Genomic DNA, 25,248 nt, shown 5'->3' on the forward strand with positions numbered 1-25,248 from the left:
TAGTTTTGGTCACATTCTCACTTTGTAAGTATACGCTAATAAACACAAATTAATAATTCTTTGATAACGAATCTTATCAAGGTGCCTTCAGGATTGTAATTCAGAGCATAAGTACTCATAGCTCAGTATAAAATTTTTGTAATTGAAAAATAGAATCACTACTGGCTCCAAAACCTGCTATGAAAATGCCTGTTTATACCACATTCTCAATGTCAAATTGCTTTCTTGCAATTGTCCTGTATCTAAAAAAATATGAATCAAGTACTAGGTAATTAAGTTTTTACTTTATAATTTTTTTTTTCAGTCAGCACAGACTTCACTCAAGAAAGCAGCAAATTTAGTTTCATTGTGAAGCCTCAGCAATTTGTACTGCTGATACATTTAATTGGAAACATAGAATCAAGTGCCTGTTAAGACAAACCTGAAAAATAAATTCCCAAGTTTCCTCTTCTTCCACTCAAGCTGACACATTGCTATTAACTGTAAATAACAACATATGATGGAATGCACTTAGAATGCCAGTTGTTCCGGATTCTTTCCTCATGCAAAACATTTCTCAAATTCTGAAAGACTCAGATGTTCTTTAACCAATTGCCCTAGGAATCTGGGTGGGGATTTTTAATGGATTTAATATATGAATCATATTTACAATAGGCTATACACTTGCCTTTAATATATAATAATAATGACAGAGAAATGTTCTATATCTAATTTTTGTTTTACAGATGCTTCTCAACTTAAATTTTAAAAGGATTAAATAAATGGTTCCCCACCCCCATAAACTTCTGCTTAGCAGAGGGAACTCTTCTAAAATTCACTCTTTTTTTTTTTAATATAATTTTTTATTTTTTATAAACATGTATTTTTATCCCCAGTGGTACAGGTCTGTGAATCACCAGGTTTACACACTTCACAGCACTCACCAAAGCATATACCCTCCCCAATGTCCATAATACCACCCCCTTCTCCCAAACCCCCTCCCCCCAGCAACCCTCAGTTTGTTTTGTGAGATTAAGAGTCACTTATGGTTTGTCTCCCTCCTTTTAAACCAGTTCTAAATTTCTGATTTTTTACCCACTCAAAAGTTTACTATAGTTTAGAATCACTATACTTCAATGACCACAAAATAACAAATAGGTCTAGAAAGGAGTTTATTTTGAAAATAATTGCTTTTAACAATCCAGTTATATCTATAATCCTAGAGAATATATACACAAATGAATTAGAATATGGAAAACATTTGGATGGTTAGATCAAAATGAAATATTGATTTGACTCAGTGATAATATTGTGGGAATTATTCTTTTGGATTTGTGTTATTTTAATATAATATTTGCAGTAAAGTAATATTTTTAAATAAGAAAAATAAACAGTCCAAGATTCTAGCCCATGGTTGACTAAAGTAAAGTTGTAAGGAAAGATGTTTTTTTTTTCAAAATATGATAAGCTAAGCAGGTGTTCACAAGTGTTTCTACATATTGATTACTGTGGTTGTATTATGATACTAATTTTTATTGATCTATCTCTATTTTATTTATTGTTTGCACTTGCTTTTTTTCATATAGTCTCCATGTCCTACCTAAGCATGAATCCTATAAAATAAGCACAAGAGTTCAATAAAGAAAATTACTAAATATTTAAGTAAATAATGAGGGTAAATTGTTATCTGTAGTCAAATACACCGTTTAATAGAAAAAGTAAGATGTAAAAAATGAAGCACCACATGAATTTAGCCTGTTCTTATAATATCTTTTTAAAACAACATCCAGTGGGGTCATGTCCTTCATTTGCATTCTTTGTTATTGCCAAGATCTTTTCCAGCATATTAGTACTGATATAAATTTTGTTTGGATTTTCTTTTAGAGGGGAGGGGTTGTGGAAGGGACCGGATAAGGACCTGAGTGTTATAAATATTGATGATTTTCCAAAGTGAGGGAAACACTCTTCTCCAAAACAGTTTCTCACAAACTTTAAGGAGAGATAAAGTGGGAAACCCGAGTTGAGTCTAAACTTAAAACATTGTTTCTTGCCATGGTTTAAAGTTGAAAACTCATATTGAAATTCATAATTAAAGACATTCCGTGCTCATGGATTGGAAGAACAAATATTGTTAAAATGTTTATAATGTCCAAAGCAATCTATACATTTAAGGAAATCCCTATCAAAATACCATCGGCATTTTTCACAGTGCTAGAATAAGTAATGCCCAAATTTGTATAGAACTACAAAAGATCCCAAATAACCAAAGCAAACTTGAAAAAGAAAAGAAAGTCTGATGGCAGCACAATTCTGGACTTTAAATTATATTACAGGGGCGCCTGGGTGGCTCAGTGGGTTGAAGCCTCTGCCTTCCGCCAGTCATGATCCCAGAGTCCTGGGATGGAGCCCCGCCTCAGGCTCTCTGCTCAGCAGGGAGCCTGCTTCCTCTTCTCTCTCTGCCTGCCTCTCTGCCTACTTGTGATCTCGCTCTCTGTCAAATAAATAACTAAAAATCTAAAAAAAAAAAATCCCTAAATTATATTACAAAGCTGTAGTGGTCAAACAGTATAGTACTGGCACAAAAACAGACACATAGATCAGTGGAACAGAATAGAAAGCCCAGAAATGAACCCACAACTGTATGGTCAATAAATCTTCAACAAAGCAGGAAAGAATATCCAAAAGAAAAAAGACAATCTCTTCAACAAATGACAGTGGGAAAACTGGACAGCAACATGCTAAAGAATGAAATTGGACCATTTTCTTATACCATTGACAAAAATAAATTCAAAATGGATATAGGCCTAAATGTGAGCCTTGAAATCATAAAAATCCTAAAGGAGAACATGGATGCTACTGTCTTTGACATCATCTGTAGCAAATTCTTAGATATGTCTCCTGAGACAAAAGAAATAAAGCAAAAATAAGCTATTGGGACTTCATCAACATAAAAAGATTCTGTACAGTGAAGGAAGCAATCAACAAAATTAAAAGGCAATCTTTGGAATGAGAGAAGATATTTGCAATGACATATCTGATAAAAGGTTAGTATTTAAAATATATGTAGAACTTATACCACTCAACAATCCAAAAACAAAAACCCAAATTTAAAAATGAGCAGAAGACATGAAAAGATATTTTTCCAAAGGAGACATAAAGATGGCCAACAGACACATGAGAAAATGCTCACATCTTTGATCATCGGGGAAATACAAGTCAAAACTAAAATGAGGTATCAACTCACATTTGTCAGAATGGCTAAAAACAACAATATAGGAAACAACATGTATTGGTGAAAATGTGGAGAATGGGGAATCCTCTTGCACTGTTGGTGGAAATACACACTGGTGCAGAAAATCTGGATAATCATATGCAGTTTCCCCAAAAATGTAAATACAGAACTACCTTATGATCCAGAAATTGTACTACTAGGTATCTACCCAAAGAACACAAAAATAGTGATTCAAATGGATACATGCACCCTGAAGTTTATAGCAGCATTATCTACAATAGCCAAACTATGGAAACAGCTCAAGTGTCCATCAACTGATGAATGGATAAAGAATAGGTGGTATGTATATATATGAATATTATATATATATATATAGTATGCACCATTGTATATATACAATGGACTATAACTCAGTCTTAAGAAAGAATGAAATCTTGCCATTTGCGAAGACATGGATGATGTAAGAGAATTTTATGCTAAAGGAAATAAAGTCAGAAAAAGACAAATACTATATGAAACTGATGATTACCGAAGGGGAGGTGAATAGGTGATGGGTTAAATTGGTAATGGGGATTAAAGTGCACTTATGATGAGCACCAGGTGTTGTATGGACGTGTTGAATCACTATATTGTCCACCTGATACTAATATTACACTGTATTTTAACCAACTGGAATTTAAATAAAAACTTATAAAATAAGATAATCAGTAATTAATGCATAAAGCGCCTATATCTTTACATGTGTATTTCATCTGTGAACATTAATCATACATTTTGTATTGATTCTTCAGGTTTTATCTCCTTCAGTAAGATTTTGTAATTTGTGATTATGGAGATGGCACATTTTCAACATTTTGTGGCACAAGGTATCATAAAAAAGCCATTTTATGGTTCTCCAGTCATTCAAATCTTAGTATTACTGGAGTAATGAAAAGAATTCTGCCTACTACCTGGGGATAATGTGATCATTATGTTAGAGTTTAATGGAGTAAGGAAAAAGGCCAAACACAACATGGCCCTATGTTTTATTTGACCCTGTGATCATTCAGCACCTAATGGGAATCCAGTACAGCTGCCAATTCTGACTTTCCAGTTAACTCAGGAGAGTGACCAATCTTATATCTTATTTCCTAAGCAGAAATTGTATTGGGAATTGTTTTTTCTAATAAGAAAAAAAAGTATGAGAGTTCTTTCTGCCTAGGTGATCACCTCCTGCTTTGATTTTGGGGTCAGCAGCCTAAAATTAATATTTTAAGATAACAAACACATAATATTTTAAAATAAAATATGTCGGTTTGTTGTTGTTGTTGTTGTTGTTGTTTTAATCTTGGCACAGAGGAAGCGGGAAGTTACTTAGCAGGGTTCCGGGTTTCCTCACGCCCCGCCCGCTCTACCACAGCTAAATGGTTTTCGTCCTTGGGTCGGTCTGTCCTGTGGAGAGCAATCCACGTCCACCGTCCCTGCTCTCTCTGCCCGCCCGCTGCGCATCTGCCCTTCTCCTCTGACTCCGCCCCGCATCTGTCCGGAACCGCCTCCCGCCTGAGCTGACCCAGTGCGAGTCTGCCAGTCAGTCCCTCCGGACCTGCCGCGAGTCTCAGACTGCCGAAATTACCGCGCGTCACTCGGTCCGTACCCGGTGGGCATCTGGGGTATCTGGGCGGTCTCCTGTCTCCAGCGCGTGTGTCTGTCTGTCTGTCTTTCTGTGCGATCCGATCCGCCTTCTGCAGTCTGCCTTCTGGCCCCAGCGCACCAAGTGTTTAGACTGCCCTTTTGCTGACGCTGAGTGTGTTTAGCGGCCTTCTATCTGAGAGCCAGCTTGAGACCGGCCAGGCAGCCGGCGGAGGAATACACGTTTGGTCCCTGACACTGTTAATAGAATTTTAAGCCAACAGGAGCTCGAGGCCTATGTTTATGCAGAAAACAGGTCTCAAGGCCTCTGTCTGCAATGCTGGATGTGGGGTGACAGCCAGCTGCTTGATGATTTCTTACAATTAAATGGGGAACAGGAAATTTCTTTCTACTGGCTTTTGAAACCGATTTTAAATCTTAATGGGCGGAAATTATAAGTCCTCTTAGGTAGAACAGATTCGTTATTGGGATGCATATTTGTCTGATGTGTTTGTTCTGAGCCTGCTGACCAGCTGTTTCTGAACTTCATTTTCTCAGCCTCAACAGTGATTCTGAGTCTGCTTTTAGCTTTCTTCTCCTTGGCTTTCTTCTGTTTATGAACTGCTGCTTGGCCCATAGCTTAGAGAAATCAGCCTTTTTTTTCCCCTCTCTCAAGAGAGCCACCTCCCTGTACTCAGAAAGATGGGGAGTGGAGAGCCTAATTCTGCTGGCAAGAAAAAGAAGTACCTAAAGGCTGCCCTGTACGTGGGTGACTTGGACCCAGATGTCACGGAGGATATGCTATATAAAAAGTTCAGGCCTGCTGGTCCTCTGCGCTTCACCCGAATATGCCGTGACCCCGTGACCCGCAGCCCCCTGGGCTATGGCTATGTTAACTTCCGCTTTCCTGCAGATGCTGAGTGGGCCCTGAATACGATGAATTTTGACTTAATTAATGGCAAACCTTTCCGCCTCATGTGGTCTCAGCCAGATGACCGCTTAAGAAAGTCTGGAGTTGGAAATATATTCATCAAAAACCTGGATAAATCCATAGACAATAGGGCTCTTTTTTATTTATTTTCTGCCTTTGGGAACATTCTCTCCTGCAAAGTCGTATGTGATGACAATGGTTCTAAAGGTTATGCCTATGTGCACTTTGATAGCCTGGCCGCTGCCAATAGAGCCATCTGGCACATGAATGGATTGCGGCTTAACAACCGCCAGGTGTATGTTGGCAGATTCAAATTCCCAGAAGAGCGGGCAGCTGAAGTCAGAACCAGGGATAGAGCGACTTTCACCAATGTTTTTGTTAAAAACTTTGGAGATGACTTGGATGACGAACAACTGAAGGAAATCTTTAGTGGCTATGGGCCAACTGAGAGTGTTAAGGTTATAAGAGATGCCAGTGGGAAATCTAAGGGCTTTGGATTTGTGAGGTATGAGACACACGAGGCTGCCCAAAAGGCTGTATTAGACCTGCATGGAAAGTCCATCAATGGGAAAGTTCTATATGTAGGGCGGGCACAGAAGAAAATTGAACGATTGGCTGAGTTAAGACGAAGATTTGAACGACTGAGATTAAAAGAAAAAAGTCGGCCTCCGGGGGTGCCTATCTATATTAAGAACCTGGATGAGACCATCGATGATGAAAAACTGAAGGAGGAATTTTCTTCCTTTGGATCAATTAGCCGGGCCAAAGTGATGGTGGAAGTAGGGCAAGGCAAAGGGTTTGGTGTTGTCTGCTTCTCCTCTTTTGAAGATGCTACCAAAGCAGTGGATGAGATGAATGGTCGCACAGTGGGCTCTAAGCCCCTGCATGTTACCCTGGGCCAGGCCAGGCGCAGGTGGTGAGAATAAGAATGCTCAATTTGTTTCAGCCTTAAGCTGATGCCTACTTAGTTTGGGCTCCTTTGTGATAAGAGGTTATTTTATTCCAGGTTTTTTTTTTTTTTTTAAGTGAATACTTTGTTTTGGGGGAAAAAAAGTGAACCTAGAAAACCTTGTTCATTTTAGTGAAGAACATAATTTCTAATTGTAAAATTATCATTTTTGTACTATCTTTTGATAAAATATCCTTAGGAATATGTAGAATAAAATTCATCTCTCCACGTATTTTTTTTCCTAATTCAGTCCAGGTAAGGTTATTGATTGACTATAGTTCCTTCCTTATTCCAGTTATAATACTAAATATAATTTCTTCTATGAAAATATTCTCAAAATAAACAATATTTCTGAATCTATCACACAGAAAACTTCTAACTTGCTTTTTGGGAAATCAATAGAGCAGGGGAAAATGTATGTGATTCACTTAACATTTGTGCATAATTTTACCTTATTTAAAATGAATATTATTTTAAGGAGATGTGAGTTTCGTTATACTTTTTTTCCCCTTTTCTACTATATTGTGGGCATACCACAGAGTTGACAGTGGCTTTGACTAAGTGTTGGGAGTTTTCTTTAACTTCATGCCTAGAGAAATAAACATATTGGTGTTTTCTCAATCAATACCTTAGGAAATTAACACTTTAAGCATAATTAAAATGATGAGTTTCATCTTAAAGATCTTTCCTGAGAAATTAAATATATGAAGACAGTCTAAGGAGCATTCTTGCCACTCATTTTCTAAACTCCTTAGTAGTATAGATGGGTCATGTTAAAATAAAAAAAGATGAATAACTGCATTGAATTGCCTTTACCTATAGATAATTTTAAAATTTTACCTCCATTTCTATAAAGTGTCAGTATAAGGGTAAATAATCCGTACAGTGATGTGAAAAACTACATTGAAGATTATCTTCTATTAAACTTGTCATTATCTCTTGTAAATTTTTGAATACATCCATGTGATAATATTTACATATCTATCAAAAGTAAGGAAAAGCTTGTCTCTTGTGATTAAATCATATGCCTCCATCTATTATATGAAAGCTATTAATCCAGTATGGTTCTCTTTATGTCTGGCTGCTTGGAAGTTGTGACAAAATGTTCTGTTCTATATTGCAGTTACATTAGTTAGCATGTTATTTCTCGATTATGGATTTTCCATATTTTACTTATAGTCTCCTCTTTTCCCTACCCTTCTACCTTCCATACATATTATACTTTTGTGGGTTTTTTTACATTGCCTTTCATTTAATATGTGGGTGTTCAAATACATTTTGGAAATAGAGAAATTATTACTTAATTTATGTAAAATTTAAATAATTACTTTTAAAAAATCAGATTCATTCATATCACAGTTCCAACCATAAGAAAATGTTTTGTCTTTATTCTTAATTGGCTTTTATTATGTTGTATAGAAATCTTAGGTTACATACATAATGAAGTATAAATATATAATTTTGTTAACACTTTTGTTAGCTATGTGCCCATAAAATAATGAGAAAAAGTTGTTTCTGTGTACTTGTTTATCTACAAATTGCATTTATATTCATTATCAAGTATTTTCAAATGAAAATCACTGCTTTTGTTGATCATATACATAATACATGCTCATTTAAAAAATGTACACAATGCAGTCATTTATAAAGAAGTAAAACTTCCACAGTTCAGAGATAACCATTATTAGTGTTTTTAATGCATACATATACTTCCATACCTTTTCTCCTATGTGTACACACACTATTTAACAAACAAAAAATAACATACTATATGTACTGTGTTTTGTTAAATTTTAAACTAAAACAATCTTTTTATGTCAATAAATATTGATCTGTATCATAATTTGAGTGACTGCACAGTATTCCGTTGTGTGGATGTACTATAGGTTATCTAAGTAACACATATTGAATAAGATTTATGTGTTTTTCAATGTATTCTACATCTGTAAACAGTGTTGTGATTAACTTCCTTGCTTAAAACAGTGTGCATTACACGAGCTTGAGAAAAAGTATCTATAGCATATAAAAGCTTAAGTCCGGTGGAGAAATTAAAATACACATTACATCGATATATGTATCAGAATTTTGGAAAAAACATTCAAGATATATCCTTTACTTAAATTGACAAAAGTAAAACTAAAACCAATGGGATATAATTTTTCATATTTTCTGAGCCTACTTGCCCAATGGTATAAACATTGTGATCATTAAAATACATGAAAACAATGCAAACAGTTGTTTATTTATTTAAAATAATTACCTTAGTAATTATTTAAGTAATTAAGTAAAATAATTACCTTAGTAATTATTTACCATATGTACTCTCTACACCTTTTCACCCATTACCAGTTTTCATTTAAATTTATAAACTTTAAGTATTAGTGTTAACTTAAAACCTTGACACATGCTTTGATTCAGTATAAATCACAAAAGATTTCTAGTAGGTAAAAATCTTCAAGTATAAGCATTTAATACATTTTGGGAAATTGTTCAAGTATTTGGTTATTATTTTCAAGAAGTCAGCCTGTATAAATAAAGGACTAATTAAAATATGTCCAAGGACAGATAAAACATACATGTTAGGACATTGCAAAATAGACAGAAACTCTGAATTTAGTTGGTAAAAAGATAAAGGAAAGATAATCTTTATTTGAACAAAAACACCTGGGTAGCATTCCCATCTTGCACTTTTCATTTTAACAACATTTAATAGACTAATAATTAAGGCTTCAAATTGGGAGCAAACCAACTGGACAGCTTATATTGGTGAAAAGACATTAAAAACATTTCTTAGCACAAGATAATTAGTAAAAATTAATAGAACAGTACTATCAATTGTCATGGTAAACTCAAGGATAGACTGTTAAACACAAGTTTTGTTTTTCTTCCTTAAAAAAAAATATATATATTTTTTTTTAGCTTTTCAAAAAAGTCACTGTACAAACTTCAAATGTACCCAGGGAGAAGAAAATTGCCTTGTGGGGTGCCTGGATGGCCCAGTAGGTTGAGTGTCCAGCTCTTGGTTTCAGCTCAGGTCATGATCTCAGGATCCCGAGACAAAGCCCTGCATTGGGCTCTGTGCTCAGTGGGGAGTCTCCTTAAGTTTCTCTCTCCCTCTCCTTCTGCCCCTTCCCTCTGCTCTCTCTCTTTCTAAAATAAATCAATCTTAAAAAAATGAATGTTGCTTTATTAAAGATTATTTTGGTGAGACTTTTCTTTAAAGAAAATTTCTTACATATAGTGGTGCCTTTCTGGTTGTATCTTTGGTTAAAGGGAAAAATAAAATGTTATATGTGTAAGATATTTTCAGCACAAGGGAGAAATAACTAAGATTACTGTGTATTTAAGGGAATGTTTAGGAATGGTGTAAATACCATCTTATCTATAAATGGCCTAATTTAAGGGAATAGTTAGAAGTGTATCAATAAATAACTGAATATAGATGATATATGTGTATGATATATATGTGTATGAATATAGATGATATATGCACCTACAGTAATACCCAGAATTTATTTAGCATTCCATGATTATTTGTTGAATTACCCTCCATTTGTTTGCCTTTCAATTCCCTTCTCAGAATTTCACAAATGAAATGAATTAGAGAATAAGCCATTTTTTATTAAATCTTATCCCATGAAGAAATAATTTGGAACCGATTTAAATAGATTGGTGCTTCTAAAGTTCTGTTACTAGTGAAATAGAATAGTCATTATACCGTTAAGGTATTGTCAATACTTTTATAATCCTCATGCTTTCTTTTTTGTTATTGTTCAATAATTGATGAGCTTCTAATAGTTGGCATGACTCAAATGAAAGTCTATTTGTATAGAAACATTTTTTTAAATAAGTTAATGGGATATTCCTCCAAGACCAAAACTATTCCACAGAGGGCCCTGCTCCTACATTAAATCAAATGGGATCACAATAATTCCTGAAAGACTAATGCTTATGCATGTGAAATCGTTTCTTACATATTTTAGGGTGTTACTTCCCATGAAGTATGACTTAGCAAATGGTTTCTTGGAGACTCAAGAGAGTTAATGTATCCTACTTGGCTCCAAAGGATCATGATTAGTAGTTAGATAATCTAGCTAGCATTAGAAATCTGAGAAAGACTTTACTCAATGTACAAATATTGAGTATATAATTACCATAAAACTAAAAATAAATAAATAAATAAACTAACTTCATGTACTTTCACCCTCTAAAGTCAAAGTCAATTTTAAAAGATTTCCCATTTGGCAACCAAAAATGATCAGTGTTCTCATTAAATTTTTCAACAAAAGTTTGGAGCCTTTGTATTTTATTTAACTAAGAAAATACTTAGTACTTTGGAGAGACTTGCAGGAAAAGGGGCAAATGATGATATATGCTATGACCATCTCAGTTATCAGAGTAAATTAGTTTCTTTGTTTTAAAACTAGTAAGGGAAATACCAGATGTTGGCATCTTTTGCATAAAAAATAAATCTTCTATACTGTAGAATAAATAATTATACAAGTTTTGAGATTGATTTGAAACTTCCAAAATGGAGGTCCTGCATAGCTCAGTCATTAAGCATCTGCTTTCAGCTCAAATAATAATCCCAGTGTCTTGGGATCAAGCCCTGCATCCAGCTCCCTACTCAGCGGGCAACCTGTTTCTCCCTCTCCCACTTCTTCTGCTTGTATTCCCTCTCTCACTCGCTCTCTCTGTCAAATAAGTAAATAAAATCTTAAGAAAAAAAAAAAACTTCCAAAATGGTAAATTATACTTTTGGGAAATCAAGGACTTTTAAAATCAATATTTAGAAACACAAAAAGAAATTTTAAGCAAATTTACACAGGATGGCAAACAACTCCTTTTTTAAAATCAAAGTTGACATACTAATTATATTAGTTTCAGGTACACAACATATTGATACAACATTTCTATACAGTACTCAATGCTCACCATGGTAAGTTATACCATCTGTCACTGAACAATGTTATTAGAATATTACCCACTACATTCCCTATGGTTTACTCTTCATCTCCAGGACTTACTTTATAAATGGAAGGTTGTACCTTTTAATTTCCTTGATCTGTTTTACCTATCTCCCCTCTGGCAAGCACCAGTTTGTTCTCTGTATTTAACAATCTACTTATTTTTTAATTTAATTTTATTTTTTCAGTGTTCCAAGATTCATTGTTTATGCACCACACCCAGTGCTCCATGCAATATGTGCCCTCCTTAATACCCACCACCAGGGCGCCTGGGTGGCTCAGTGGGTTAAAGCCTCTGCCTCCAGCTCAGGTCATGATCCCAGGGTCCTGGGATTGAGCCCCGAATCAGGCTTTCTGCTCAGCAGGGAGTCTACTTACCTTCCTCTCTCTCTGCCTACATCTCTGCCTACTTGTGACCTCTGTTTGCCAAATAAATAAATAAAATCTTTAAAAAAAATACCCATGACCAGGCTCACCCATCGCCCCACCCCTCTAAAACCCTCAGTTTGTTTCTCAGAGTCCACAGTCTCTCATAGTTCATCCCCCCCTCTAAATCCCCCCAATTCACTTCTCTTTTTCTTCTCCTAATGTCCTCCATGTTATTCCTTATGCTCCTTTATCCATTCATCTTGTTTATTTGTTTATTCATTTGTTTTGTTTTATAGAGTCCACATATAAGTGATATCATATGGAATTTGTCTTTGATTTATTTCACTTAGTATAATACTCTGTAGGTCCATGCACATTGTTGCAAATAACAAAATAACACAGTCTCATTTTTTCTTAAACAAGGTCTCCTTTTTATGGCTGAGTAATATTCCATTGTGTGTATATTATATATACCACATCTTCTTTATCCATTCATTTATGGGTGGATACCTAGGTTGCTTCCATATCTTGGGTATTATAAATAATGCCACAATAAATATAAGGTGCATTTATCTTTTGTAATTAGCATTTTCACTTTCTCTGGGTGCAAGCAACTCTGTTTGTTTGTTTCAAGGTTTTTTTTTTTTTAATAGTTTATTTATTTATGAAAGAGATAGAGTGAAGGGCAGAGGGAGAAGCAGACTCCCTGCTGAGTTGAGAGCCTGATATGGGGCTGAATCCTCAGACTCCAGGATCATGACTTGAGTAGAAAGCAGATGCTTAACCAACTGAGCCACCCAGCCATCTCTGTTTCAAGTTTTTATTTGAATTCCAGTTAGTTAACAAATAGTGCAGTATTAGTTTCTAAGAGAATTTCATGATTCATCACACACATATAGCACCCAGTGCTCATCACAGTAAGTGCCTTCCTTAATACCCAACACCCATTTAACCCATCCCCTTGCTCATCTTCCTTCTAACAAACCTCAGTTTGTTCTATACAGTTAAGAGTCTTTTGTGTGGTTTTCTTCTCTTTTTCCCTTACGTTCACCTGTTTTGTTTCTTAAATTCCACATACGAGTGAAATCATATGGTATTTGTCTTTCTCTGACTGACTTATTTCAGTTAGCATAATACTTTCTAGCTCTGTCCATGTCATTGCAAATGGCAAGATTTTTTTAAATGACTGAGTAATATTCCATTATACTTATAAAACACTTCTTTATCCATTCATCACTTGATGGACATTTGGGCTCTTTCCATTATTTGGCTATTGTTGATAGTGCTTCTATAAACAGTAGGTGCATGTGTCCCTCTGAATCAGTATTTTTGTATCCTTGGGTAAATATTTAGTAGTGCACTTGTTAGATCATAGGGTAGTTTTACTTTTAACTTTTTGACTTTTAACTCCATACTGTTTTCTGGAGTGTTTGCACCAGGTTGCACTCCTATCAGCAGTGTAAGAGGGTTCCCCTTTCTCCACACTCTTGCCAACATCTATTGTTTCCTGTGTTTTAAATGACCTTTTAAAAGACTTTGGCCAGACAACATCCCTTAGTAGAATAGGCATAGAGAAGAATTTGCAAGCTTTTCTTTTCCAGTGCTTTAGGAAACACAGAATATATCCCTAATTTATTTTATTGCAGAGAAACTTATTATATGTTGATTTCCTTAAATAAAGGAATAAATATAATACTTTTTGTGATGAAGGGAAGATTTATTACAATATGGTAAGAATAGTGACAAAGTAATGAAAGTCAAGATGAAGAATATTTTTTCTCTAATCATTAAAGAATTTTTTTTAATATATGGGATTTATTAATTAAACAAAGGATAATTTTAAAAGGGACACAGTGAAAGAAAGAGCAATTTGAATGTTATAAGCATTTAAGAGTAAAGGTAATAAATGTCTGCCTGGCTAGATATCTACTTTACGGTGAAGCATCATGAATAGTTTTCAATTAATTTGTATGGTTCGTTTTTTTTTTCCCCCTTAAGATTTATTTATTCATTTTAGAGAGATTGAAACAGAGCACAAGTGAGTGGGGTAGAAGGATAGGGAGAGAATCTCAAGCAGACTCTGAACTGAGCATAGACCCCACATGGGGCTCTACCTCATGACCCTGAAATCATGACCTGAGCCAAAATCAAGAGTCAGATGCTTAACCAACTGTGCCTCCCAGGTGCCCCTGTATGATTATGCTTAACATTTATTTGACTAGTACAGTAATAGTAACCCGTAGGAACCTTTCATTTGTAAGTGAATTTCTTAAAAAAACAAAATCATCAGTGCTAATCTTCTTCTCTCTACTCGCTTTCATTTGTCACCTAATCTCAACTCCTTCCTTTGCTGAACACAGAAGTTTTTATAAGGCATTTTTAGTTTACATAGTTTGTCTATACATTATTTCAAACATTTCTAGTAGATGTGTGTTTATGTGATTTTGTACCAGTTTTTTGAAACAAAAATTTCAGGACTTGCACGTTAAGCCACAGTAGATGGTATTATGTGTACTGTTTATATACAGATGAAAGTATCTAGCTTAAAAAATGTAAATATCAAAATTATGCTAATTAAGCCAACAATAAACCTATGGGCTCTGTTTCATAATGTATATATGCTCGAGAGCATCTGAGTACCAATGACTGGATAATACAACTAAAATTATATATTGCTAATACGGTAAAAATTTTGAGATGTGAAAGCAACATCTCAAGCATAACAAGAAATAATGCTGAGACACTAAGTTTTTCTGAAGTGGCAGCCTAGGCAATGAAATGAACTATATATAGACCTTAGTTGTTTTATGGGGATATACCACAATGATGTAACACTCTCAAAGATTAAAATATATATAAGAAGATACAGCTTTCTGAAACTTCTTTTATATCTGGATATAAGTGAAAAAACTATGGTGATTGAAAAGCAAGTATGAACTAAGTATGTCTCCCACTTTAGTCTCCAAAAGGAAAACAATTTTACTTAGAATTATTTTCTTAGACCACTGGGTCATTTAAGCAGGGTTTCTCATATAAGCAATTGCATGTTTGAATTGTATCTCTAATCTGGGCCCAAGAATTTAGGGCTGTAAGAATTGCGTTTTGGGCGCCTGGGTGGCTCAGTGGATTAAAGCCTCTGCCTTCAGCTCGGGTCATGATTCCAGGGTGCTGGGATTGAGCCCTGCGTCAGGCTCTCTGCTCAGCGGGGAGTCTGCGTCCCTTCCTCTTTCTCTGCCTGACTCTCTGCCTACTTGAGATCTCTGTCAAATAAATAAAGAAAATTTTTTTAAAAATGTGTTTTAATTCACTGGGATCATACATTTTTTAAATTTTTATTAATTTTAGATTTTTCCCCCGACATAGGGCTTGAACTCACAGCTCTGAGATCAAGAGTTGCACACTTTACCAACTGAGCCAGCCAGGCACACCATGGGATCATACATTTTTTAAAAATAGTGTCTGGTAAAACTGTTTATCTTGCTTAATGTGCAAAAGTAATCTATCAGGTTTCTGAGTGAAATTGAAAATGTAATTAAGTACTTGAAATGATATGGAATTTGTCTCTAAAAACAAAATTAAAACTCATTGAATAACTAAGAACAATATATTAAATAATTTAGTTAGTAGAAATTGAATTAAAATAGAATAATTTGGGCGCCTGGGTGGCTCAGTGGGTTAGGCTGCTGCCTTTGGCTCAGGTCGTGATCTCGGGGTCCTGCGATCAAGTCCCGCATTGGGCTCTCTGCTCAGCAGGGAGCCTGCTTCCCTTCCTCTCTCTCTGCCTGCCTCTCTGCCTACTTGTGATCTCTGTCTGTAAAATAAATAAATAAATAAAATATTTTTAAAAAAATAGAATAATTTCAGATGAATTAAATAAATATGTTTTGAAACACAAGAAATAAATTAATATTCATTAATACATTGTCTCCAGAGACAGAACTTTCACCAAAAATATGTAGAAGTGATATTGGAAACAGAAGAGCAAAAAAGTCGTGGAAATCCTTCACATCTACTCAGGGAACCCACATTTCTCTGATGCACCATTAGTATAAACAAACAAAAGCAATGAAAATGTCAAGAAAGTAGAGAAAAGAGGAAAGGTTTAATTCTTAGAAATATGAACTTGAGGCAACATGTATAAACTTCTTTAAGAAGAGTCCATAATTTCAAAGATATTATGTGGAAAAAAAGCCAAAGATATTATTATGTGGATACTTATATAAAAAGAGAAAAAATGAATTTCCTCACGTTTTAAAATTGGCACAATTCAAAATATAATAATGACAATAATAAGAGTACATTTGGTAATACAATTCTAATGAAAATAATTTGGGAGATTACATTTAGCTTAATTAAGATTCAAAGTTGGTTTTTTCAGTCATCAAATCAATTGTTAATGTGTTCTCTATCAAAAGCCTTTTTTAGCTTACAGGCCATAGGAAAAAGAGTGGCAGCCCAGATTTGACCTGCAAGTTATAGTTTCTCCACCCCTGATCTAGAATCGCTGGTCTACATACTTTAGCCTAGAAAGTATTTCCCAAGGTTAGTTGCTTTGAATAAGTAATACTATAATATATATATAAACTTTATTAACTGATATAATTCATTAAATAAGTTAGAAATCAAGTAAAGTAAAACAACAATGGTAATAGTCAAACCATATATATGCTAGATCATAGTACAAGTGGCTCATTTTTTCCCAAATTTCTGGATAGGAAAAAAAAATCTAAACAAATTCTAGATGTAAAGTATCTGAAATGATCAACTCATGAAAAGAACCTAATTTTATTTTATTTTTAAGATTTTATTTATTTCTTTGACAGAGAGAGAGACAGAGTGAGAGAAGGAACACAAATGGGGGGAGTGGGAGAGGGAGAAACAGGCTTCCCACCAAACAGGAAGCCTGATGTGGAGGTCAATCCCAAGACCCTGGGATCCTGACCTGAGCTGAAAGCAGACACTTAATGACTGAGCCACCTAGGCATTCCAAGCATCTCATTTTAGTAAGAAAATTGTATACATAAACAAAATAGGCATGTGTATACTCTGTGTGTGTGTGTGTGTATGTGAAGACTATACAGTTACATCAAGACATTGAGTAATTTTCTTTGATTATAAAATTATAGATTATTTTTTGGGTTTTTTCTTCATTATTTATATTTTCTAAATAGTTTATGAATAAAATGTAGAATGTCTTTAATAAAGAAAACTATTCAAAATATTATTACAAAGATTTTATAATAACTAAAGTCTTAATGTCCTTACCCTCTAAGTCTGTTCCTCTTTGTATCTTCTTCATCTCAGTAAATGGCAGCTCCTTTCTTGGTGTTTTTGGGCCAGATACATTTGAGTAATTATTAACTCTTTTCTTTTGCTCACATCTCACATCCAGTCTGTCAGGAAATTATGATGCCTAAGTCTTGAAAATATACTCAAAATCTTATAATTTATTACCACTTCTTATAGCCAATAGCTTAGTCCAACCACCATCATGCCTCACTTAGATTATTTCATCAGTCTCCTAACAGATCTTCCTACTCTTTCCCTTTTCTTACTACACTTTCTTCACAAAACTGATTGAGTGAGTTCTTATAAATATAAGTTGGATTATGTAACCTCCCTGCTCTGAATGTCCAATGGTGGTCGCACTCACAGTGAATTTCAAATTCCTTACCAAGACCTTACCTTGCTGATTAAATATCTTACTCTTCTTTCCCTCACTCCACATCACTACCACCACATTGTTACTTCAATATCTCAGAAATACCAAGTTCATTCTTATGTCATTTCATTTGTTCCTGCTGTGTCCCTTCACCTGGAGCTCTCTTTATCCAGATATTTACATGGGTTATTCTGTCAATTTACTTGGTCTCAACTAAAATGACACTAAATAAGAAAAAATTTTCTCACCCATCTCTACATATAATTGCAAACCCCACTCCCTTCCTGAGCTCTTTATTCTTCTTACTTAACCAACTTCGTTTTTCCTCAGCGTGTAAAAATATGTGGTATGTTTTATGTTTATTTCCATTGATTTTCCTCACCCACTACCACTAAACTGTATTCCAGTGCCTAAAGGAGTAACTTATATGTAATGATAGTAAATAAAATTTGTTTAACAAATGAACTTCATGACTTAATAGAATGTAACATGACAGGAAAGAGTGATGATTATATAGAATATGGCAGAATGAATTTTCTTAATATTTAAGCAACAGCAACACGAAAACCTTTCCACAGAGAACAAAAAGGCAATGAAAAGAAATTAAACAAAATATTTATAGTGCATATGAAGCTGTCTGAAAATTGGAACAGTGTGTATTTTTTATACTTTTCTATTTTTTGGATATTTCAAATTTTATTTAATGAATATATATGGTTTTATAATGGATAAAATTGATCAACTTTAAAAATTCTTAAAATACAATGTAATAAATTAAAAATTAAAGCTTAATAAGTTTTTCTAGATTAATATTTTATTCTTATATTTCTCTTAACTTGATGAAAATTGAAAGGTAACTAGAAATGGAAATATTCATACAAATTATGCCAGATCAATGGTTATAATTTTTAATTTTGTATAAAGAAATTGCACAAATCAATACAAGAGCACATGGGCAAAATTTGTAGGGGAAATATACAGACATCTTTAGAAGAAAAAGAGGCAAATAATAACTATACAGCAAATATATGACAATATCCAAGGTAACTATTAAGAAATGCAAATTTGGGATGCCTGGGTGGCTCAGTAGATTAAGCATCTGCCTTCGGCTCAGGTCATGATCCCAGGGTCCTGGGATTGAGCCCCATGTTGGGCTCTCTGCTCAGCAGGGAGTCTGCTTCTCCCTCTCCCTCTGCTCATCTACCTGCTTGTGCTCACTCTCACTCTTTCTCTCTCTTAAAAAAAAAAAAAGAAATGCAAATTTACTGAGATACCGTTTTCACTTATCAAATTAGTAATACTGGAAAAAAAGTCAATATTGGTGAGATTGTAGTTAAAACAAGCACTCTCAACTATTGCTAATCATGGTTTAACTTTCTAAAGCTTTTAAAAAACTATTTTGGCAATTTGCTTTTGTATCCTTAAAATCATTCATAGCTTTTGAACAAGCGATTACCATCATAAAAACTGCATATGTACAGTTCTTCATTATGCTGGAAATTTTCATTATCAAGCCCTCATTAAAGATATCTGGAGTAATTTACATGCCTCATCACTCTCCTAGGGCCATGAGAACACCCCAGTCTTATACCACAACATAAAGTCCAAGAAAAAAAAATGTGTTTTATGTTAACAAGTTTAACTATTGCATCTTAGAAAAACTCATTTTCTTCAAATATGGCCTTCTCTTATCTATCCACTTTCCTCAAGGACCTACATCTACCACAGAGCTGAGATCATAGTGGGAGTGCAGTACCTATTTGTTAATTGAGTTATTGAAAACACACATCCTGTTTCTCTTCTGATTGTTGGTTTTCAATTGTTAGAAATAGAGGATAATATCCAGAAAGAGGTGAGAGACTCAAATAAAATTATCATCTGCCAACCCAGAATTCATAGTTTGTGCACACATGCATGTGGGTGTGTGTATGGGATTGTGGGTGTGTTTGTTTATATGTGTTTGTGTGTTTGCAGGGAGGGATGATCATCACAGTTGTCTGGTCAAAGTAATTACAATACTTGAGCCAGTTATAGGAGCAAAGATAATTGCCAATATGACTTCAACATTTACTAACTCAGAACTTCAAGGGAAAAGAAATGAAAATGTAAAGGTTTGACCAAGTGAAGTACATCTGGAACAGAATAAAAGAATTAAGGAAAAACCATTATTGAAAGAAATAGTTTGTGTTTTTACCCAGTATGGGAGGAAACATAATATTCTATATAATCATCCTAAAAAAATAAAACAACACAAATAGCATAAAAACTTGGGAATGAGTATAATGTAGATGTTAGCCTCAATAGGTATCTGTAGTCATTTGTAAAATGAATGTTTAACCAACAGAGCAACTATTGATAGATAAACAAAACAAACGTGTCATGAATCTATTTATAGGAATGATAAGAACTGAAACAAATGCTTGTATTTGCTTCAAATTAAGCAGAATACTTTGGTAAATATTTTTATCTATATGAAGAAAGTTGAGTAATTAAAATGACACCTCATGTTTCTTTTTCTTCATCTGTATATGTCTATATATAGACTATATTCTGTTCTCAAATTTTAATTAGTGATAGGGAAAACCACTTCAGTAAATATAAAGCATTGGAAATCTTTTTTTTTATTCCCTTTAATTTTGAAAAGCATATCTCGAAATTCCCTTTTACATTAAAAAATGTAATGTGTAATGTGTAATGTGAATTATGATTTTTTTTTTACCACTAACCATGATAGCTTATGTAGTCGTGCCTCCTCGGTCATTAATTCTCTCTTATTTGATAGTTTATTTGAGAAAAAACACACTGTGTAATTAAATTTAGATTTTTGTTAACTTGTAGCCTAGGTTAAAACAATCAAGTGCTTTTAACTCCTTATACCATTTAAAGCTATAATATATTTTTTCTTATCTATGAGTAAAAGGTTTGGGTCATTTAGAGGATGGGGAGATAATCATCTTTTAGTAATTGAGGAATGGTATTCACAAAAAAATGTGAGAATGAACAATAATGCATGTGTATTTTTTCCTAAGATTAAGCCTACACCTATAACCATGAGTCTATAGATCTTTGTCTTTGGTACATCAAATAATCTTCACTCTCCCAATTTAAGTATGGGCTCGAAACCTCCACTATAAAATTACTCTGATGGGGAGTAGAAGAAATATCTAAGTAATTTGCATATATATTCAAATCAATTTTTAAATCTATATGCCCTTCTCAAAATTGTGTCATACTTCCAGAAATTAAATATTTATACAATAAGATTTTCTTCCTGCCTCTACTAATACTATCAGTACTAGTATTGGATTGATGATCAGAGCAGAAAAATATCTGTGACTGCCATTTCATCCTGAAAGGATTTCCAAGCCCTGTTCTTCTTCTTTTTTTTTTCTTTCTCTTTTTAGAGAGAGAGAGAGTGCGCGAGCGAGCGATCACAGGCAGGCAGAGTGGCAGCAGAGGCAGAGGGAGAAACAGGCTCCCCGCCAAGCAAGGAGCCCGATGTGGGACTCGATCCCAGAACGCTGGGATCATGACCTGAGCCGAAGGCAGCTGCTTAACCAACTGAGCCACCCAGGCATCCCTGTTCTTCTTAATATCTATATATATACCTAGCTTCCTCCATAATATTAAACCACTTATTATGGCTAAGGAAGTTTAGGGTAATCTGTTGTTTCTATATGGTTATATACCTGTGTATATCCAAGAATATCTACATAGACCACATTAGTGTGTTCTTTGAAAATGCACCAATATAAATAAGTCCAATTCTTTTTGAAAATGTTCAGTGCTACATAAAATTAAGCAAATTTATCATACACAAATATAACTAAGACAAGACTAATTCAAGACAATAAAAATGTAGTATTAAAAACATTTCAGAGTTAGCAAAGAGTCCTTCAATAACAAAGTAAGTGAAAGACATGATATTTCACACATAGACTTTTCTATGACTTAATTATTTTAGAATTCACTACATTCCCATTTAATTTTAATGTTTTTAAAAAATGTCTTCATAGTTTTTTTTTTAATTCGAAGTCAACTTTCTCAGAAGAAGAAGTAAAAAATGCTGCTATAACCATTTCTTTCTGACAATGTAACATTTGTTTTAGGTAGTACAGGAAAATATAAATACATACATAAATAACAACACATATAGATATAGATATGGATATAGATATATATAGCAAAAGGGAAAATGACTAGAAATAAATAAAACTACTATTATGTACAGAAGATGGAATTTTGCAGATTGGAAACACAAATCTGCAAATAAACTGTTAGAATAAAGTGCCTTGGTGGTTTGTCATTTAAGCACAGGACTCTTGATTTTGACTCAGGTCATGATCTCAGGGTCTGAGATTAAGGCCCACATCTGGGTCACACTCAATGGGGAGACTGTTTGAGATTCTCTGTCTCTCACTCACTCCCGCTGCTACTCATGTTCCCTCTCTCAAATAAATAAAATCTTAAAAAAAAACTATTAGGAGTTGTCTGGGTGGTCCAGTTGGTTGGACATCTGCCTTCAAATCAGGTCATGATCTCAGGGTCCTGAGATAAATCCCACTTCAGTCTCCCTGCTTGGTGGGGAGTTTCTCTCTCTTTCTTCCTCTCCCCCTGATTATGCTCTCTTTCTCTCTCAAGTAAATAAATAAATAAATAAATAAAGTTTAAAAAAAACTATTAGGATAAAAACTGTATTTCTGATATTACTGGATACAAATTTCTTTTATTTTTATTATGTCCAGTTAGATAGTGTATCATTAGTTTTTTTTATTTTATTTATTTTACAGAGAGAGATATCACAAGTAGGCACAGAGGCAGGCAGAGAGAAAGGGGGAAGAAGGCTCCCTGCTGAGCAGAAAGCCCCATGTGGGGCTCAATCCCAGGACCTTGAGATCATAACCTGAGCTGAAGGCAGAGACTTAAACCACTGAGTCACACAGGTGCCCCCATCACTAGTTTTTGATATAGCGTTCAGTGATTGATTAGTTGTGTATAACACCCAGTGCTCTTCCCTAGTACACATCACCCTACTACCCCAACCCCCAATCCCTCCCCCCAAAAACATCAGTTTGTTTCCTGGAGTCCATAGTCTTTCATGATTCATCTCCCTCTTTGATTTCTCCCCTTCAGATTTCCCTCCCTTCCCCTATGGTCCTCCGTGCTATTGCTTATGTTCCACATATGATTGAAACCATATGAAAATTGTCTTTTTCTGTTTGACTTAATTCAGTTAACATGGTCTCCTGCAGGCCCATCCATGTTGGTGCAAATGTTGAGTATTCATCTTTTCTGATGGCTGAGGAATATTCCATTGTATATATGAACCACATCTTCTTTATCCATTCATCTGTTGAAAGTCATCTCTGCTTTTTCCACATTTTGGCTATTGTGGACCTTGCTGCTCTAATCATTAGGGTGCATGTGCCCCTTCTTTTCACTACATCTCTATCTTTTGGGTAAATACCTAGTGCAATTGCTAGGTCGTAAGGTAGCTCTATGTTTATTTTTTTGAGGAACCTCCACACTTTTCCACAGTGGCTACACCAACTTACATTCCCACCAACAATGTAAGAGGGTTCCCCTTTCTCCACACCCTCTCCCAACATTTGTTGTTTCTTACCTTGTCACTTTTGTTTTAATTCTTATTTTTTCAGTGTTCCAAGAGTGATTGTTTAAGCACGACACACAATGCTCCATGCAATATGTGTGCCCTCTTCAATACCCACCACCTATCCTTATCCCTCCATCCCCCTCACCTCCAAAACCCTAAGTTTGTTTCTCAGAGTCCACAGTCTTTCATGCATCGTATCCCCCTCCAATTTCTCCCAATTCACTTTTCCTTTCCTTCTCTTCATGTCCTCCTTGTTGTTCCTTACACTCCACAAGTAAGCGAAACCATATTATAATTTACTCTCTCTGCTTGACTTATTTCACTCAGCATAATCTCCTTCAGTCCTGTCCATGTTGATACAAAGTTGGGTATACATCCTGGCTATATAATATTCCATTGTATTCATCCTTGATACAAAAACTGGTTATTACATCATGGTTACATAATATTCCATTGTATATATGGATGGTATCTTCTTTATCCATTCTTCTGTTGAAGGGCATCTTGGCTCTTTCCGCGATTTGGCAATTGTGGCCATTGCTGCTATGAACATTGGAGTACATATGACCCTTCATGAAGTAAGTTCATCTATTAAATATGCTTTGGAGAAAGTTGAAGAGCACATTATGCATGCAATTTCACAAGGATTGCAGTTGTTTTAAGTCAGGACTTGTATTTTTATTTTTTTATGTTTCAAGTTATTATTTAAATTCCAGTTAGTTAACATATAATGTAATATTAATTTCAGGAGTAGAATTTAGTGGTTCATCACTTACCTATAACACCCAGTGCTCATAACATCAAGTGTCTTCCTTAATACCCATCACCTATTTAGCCCATTAGACTACCCACCATCCCCCCAGAAATCCTCAATCTTTTCTTTATTGTTAAGAGTCTTCTTTTTGGTGTGCCACCCTCTCTTTCCCTTCCGCTATGTTCATCTGTTTTGTTTCTTAATTTCCACATATGGGAAAAATCATATATTTGTCTTTCTATGACTGACTTACTTTGCTTAGCATAATACACTCTAGCTGCATCCACATGACTACAAATGACAAGATTTCATTCTTTTTCATGGTTGAGTAATAGTCCATTATATATATTGTGGTCAGAAAATATGGATGGCATGATCTCAATCTTTTCTGTTTTTGTTGAGGACTGATTTGTGACTCAGTATATGATCTATGTGGAGAATGTCCAATATGCACTTGAAAATAATGTGTATTCTGCTTCTTTATGATGGAACGTTCTGAATATATCTGTATAGTCCATCTGGTCCAGTGTGTCATTCAAAGCCATTGTTTCCTTTTTATTTCCTGATTAGATGACCTGTCCATTGCTGTAAGTGGGGCGTTGAAGTCCCCTACTATTGTTGTATTATTATCATTTCTATAGAAATTTGCATATTTCAACTCTAGACTTCTTTTTTTTTTTTAAACTCTAGACTCTTGGGCGCCTGGGTGGCTCAGTGGGTTAAGCCGCTGCCTTCGGCTCAGGTCATGATCTCGGGGTCCTGGGATCGAGTCCCGCATTGCGCTCTCTGCTCAGCAGGAAGCCTGCTTCCCTCTCTCTCTCTGCCTGCCTCTCCATCTACTTGTGATTTCTCTCTGTCAAATAAATAAATAAAATCTTGAAAAAAAAAAACCCTCTAGACTCTTTAGTCTCTAGTTTGACAAGCAGTCTCATTCTTGTTCCTCTTTTTTTTTTTTTTTTTTTTTTTAGAAAGGAAGGGAAGAAGGCTCCCCACTGAGCAGAGAGCCCAATGTGGGGCTCGATCCCATGACCCTGAGATCATGACCTGAGCCGAAGGCAGAGGCTTAACCCACTGAGCTACCCAGGTGCCCCTCATTCTTGTTCCTCTTGTGTGGGAAAGTTACACATAGCTACCCTCATTCTGTTATTCCTATTTGTACTAGGAATGTAAACTCTCAAGGCAA

At 34.9% G+C, this 25,248-nt stretch overlaps 1 protein-coding gene across 2 annotated transcripts; it reads left to right on the forward strand.

The window, feature by feature from the left end:
• The first annotated feature begins 4,627 nt into the window (after nt 1–4,627).
• Nucleotides 4,628–8,926, forward strand: PABPC5 (poly(A) binding protein cytoplasmic 5). 2 transcript variants are annotated; one of them, XM_004782203.3, is made up of 2 exons: nt 4,628–4,836; nt 5,378–8,926. In XM_004782203.3, the coding sequence occupies exon 2, from the start codon at nt 5,522–5,524 to the stop codon at nt 6,668–6,670; it is 1,149 nt and encodes a 382-aa protein (XP_004782260.1). In that variant the 5' UTR covers nt 4,628–4,836; nt 5,378–5,521; the 3' UTR covers nt 6,671–8,926. The 2 variants fall into 2 exon arrangements, with proteins under 2 accessions (XP_004782260.1, XP_004782261.1); XM_004782204.3 differs by having other exon boundaries at nt 5,496–8,926.
• The last annotated feature ends 16,322 nt before the right edge of the window (nt 8,927–25,248 follow it).

This window comes from Mustela putorius, unplaced genomic scaffold (assembly GCF_011764305.1).
Source record: "Mustela putorius furo isolate JIRA1106 unplaced genomic scaffold, ASM1176430v1.1 tig00001374_pilon_pilon_pilon, whole genome shotgun sequence".
Classification (NCBI taxonomy): domain Eukaryota; kingdom Metazoa; phylum Chordata; class Mammalia; order Carnivora; family Mustelidae; genus Mustela; species Mustela putorius.

Coding starts and splice junctions, on each gene's coding strand:
- PABPC5 (XM_004782203.3), top strand. CDS start 5,522: ATGGGGAGTGGAGAGCCTAATTCTGCTGGCAAGAAAAAGAAGTACCTA.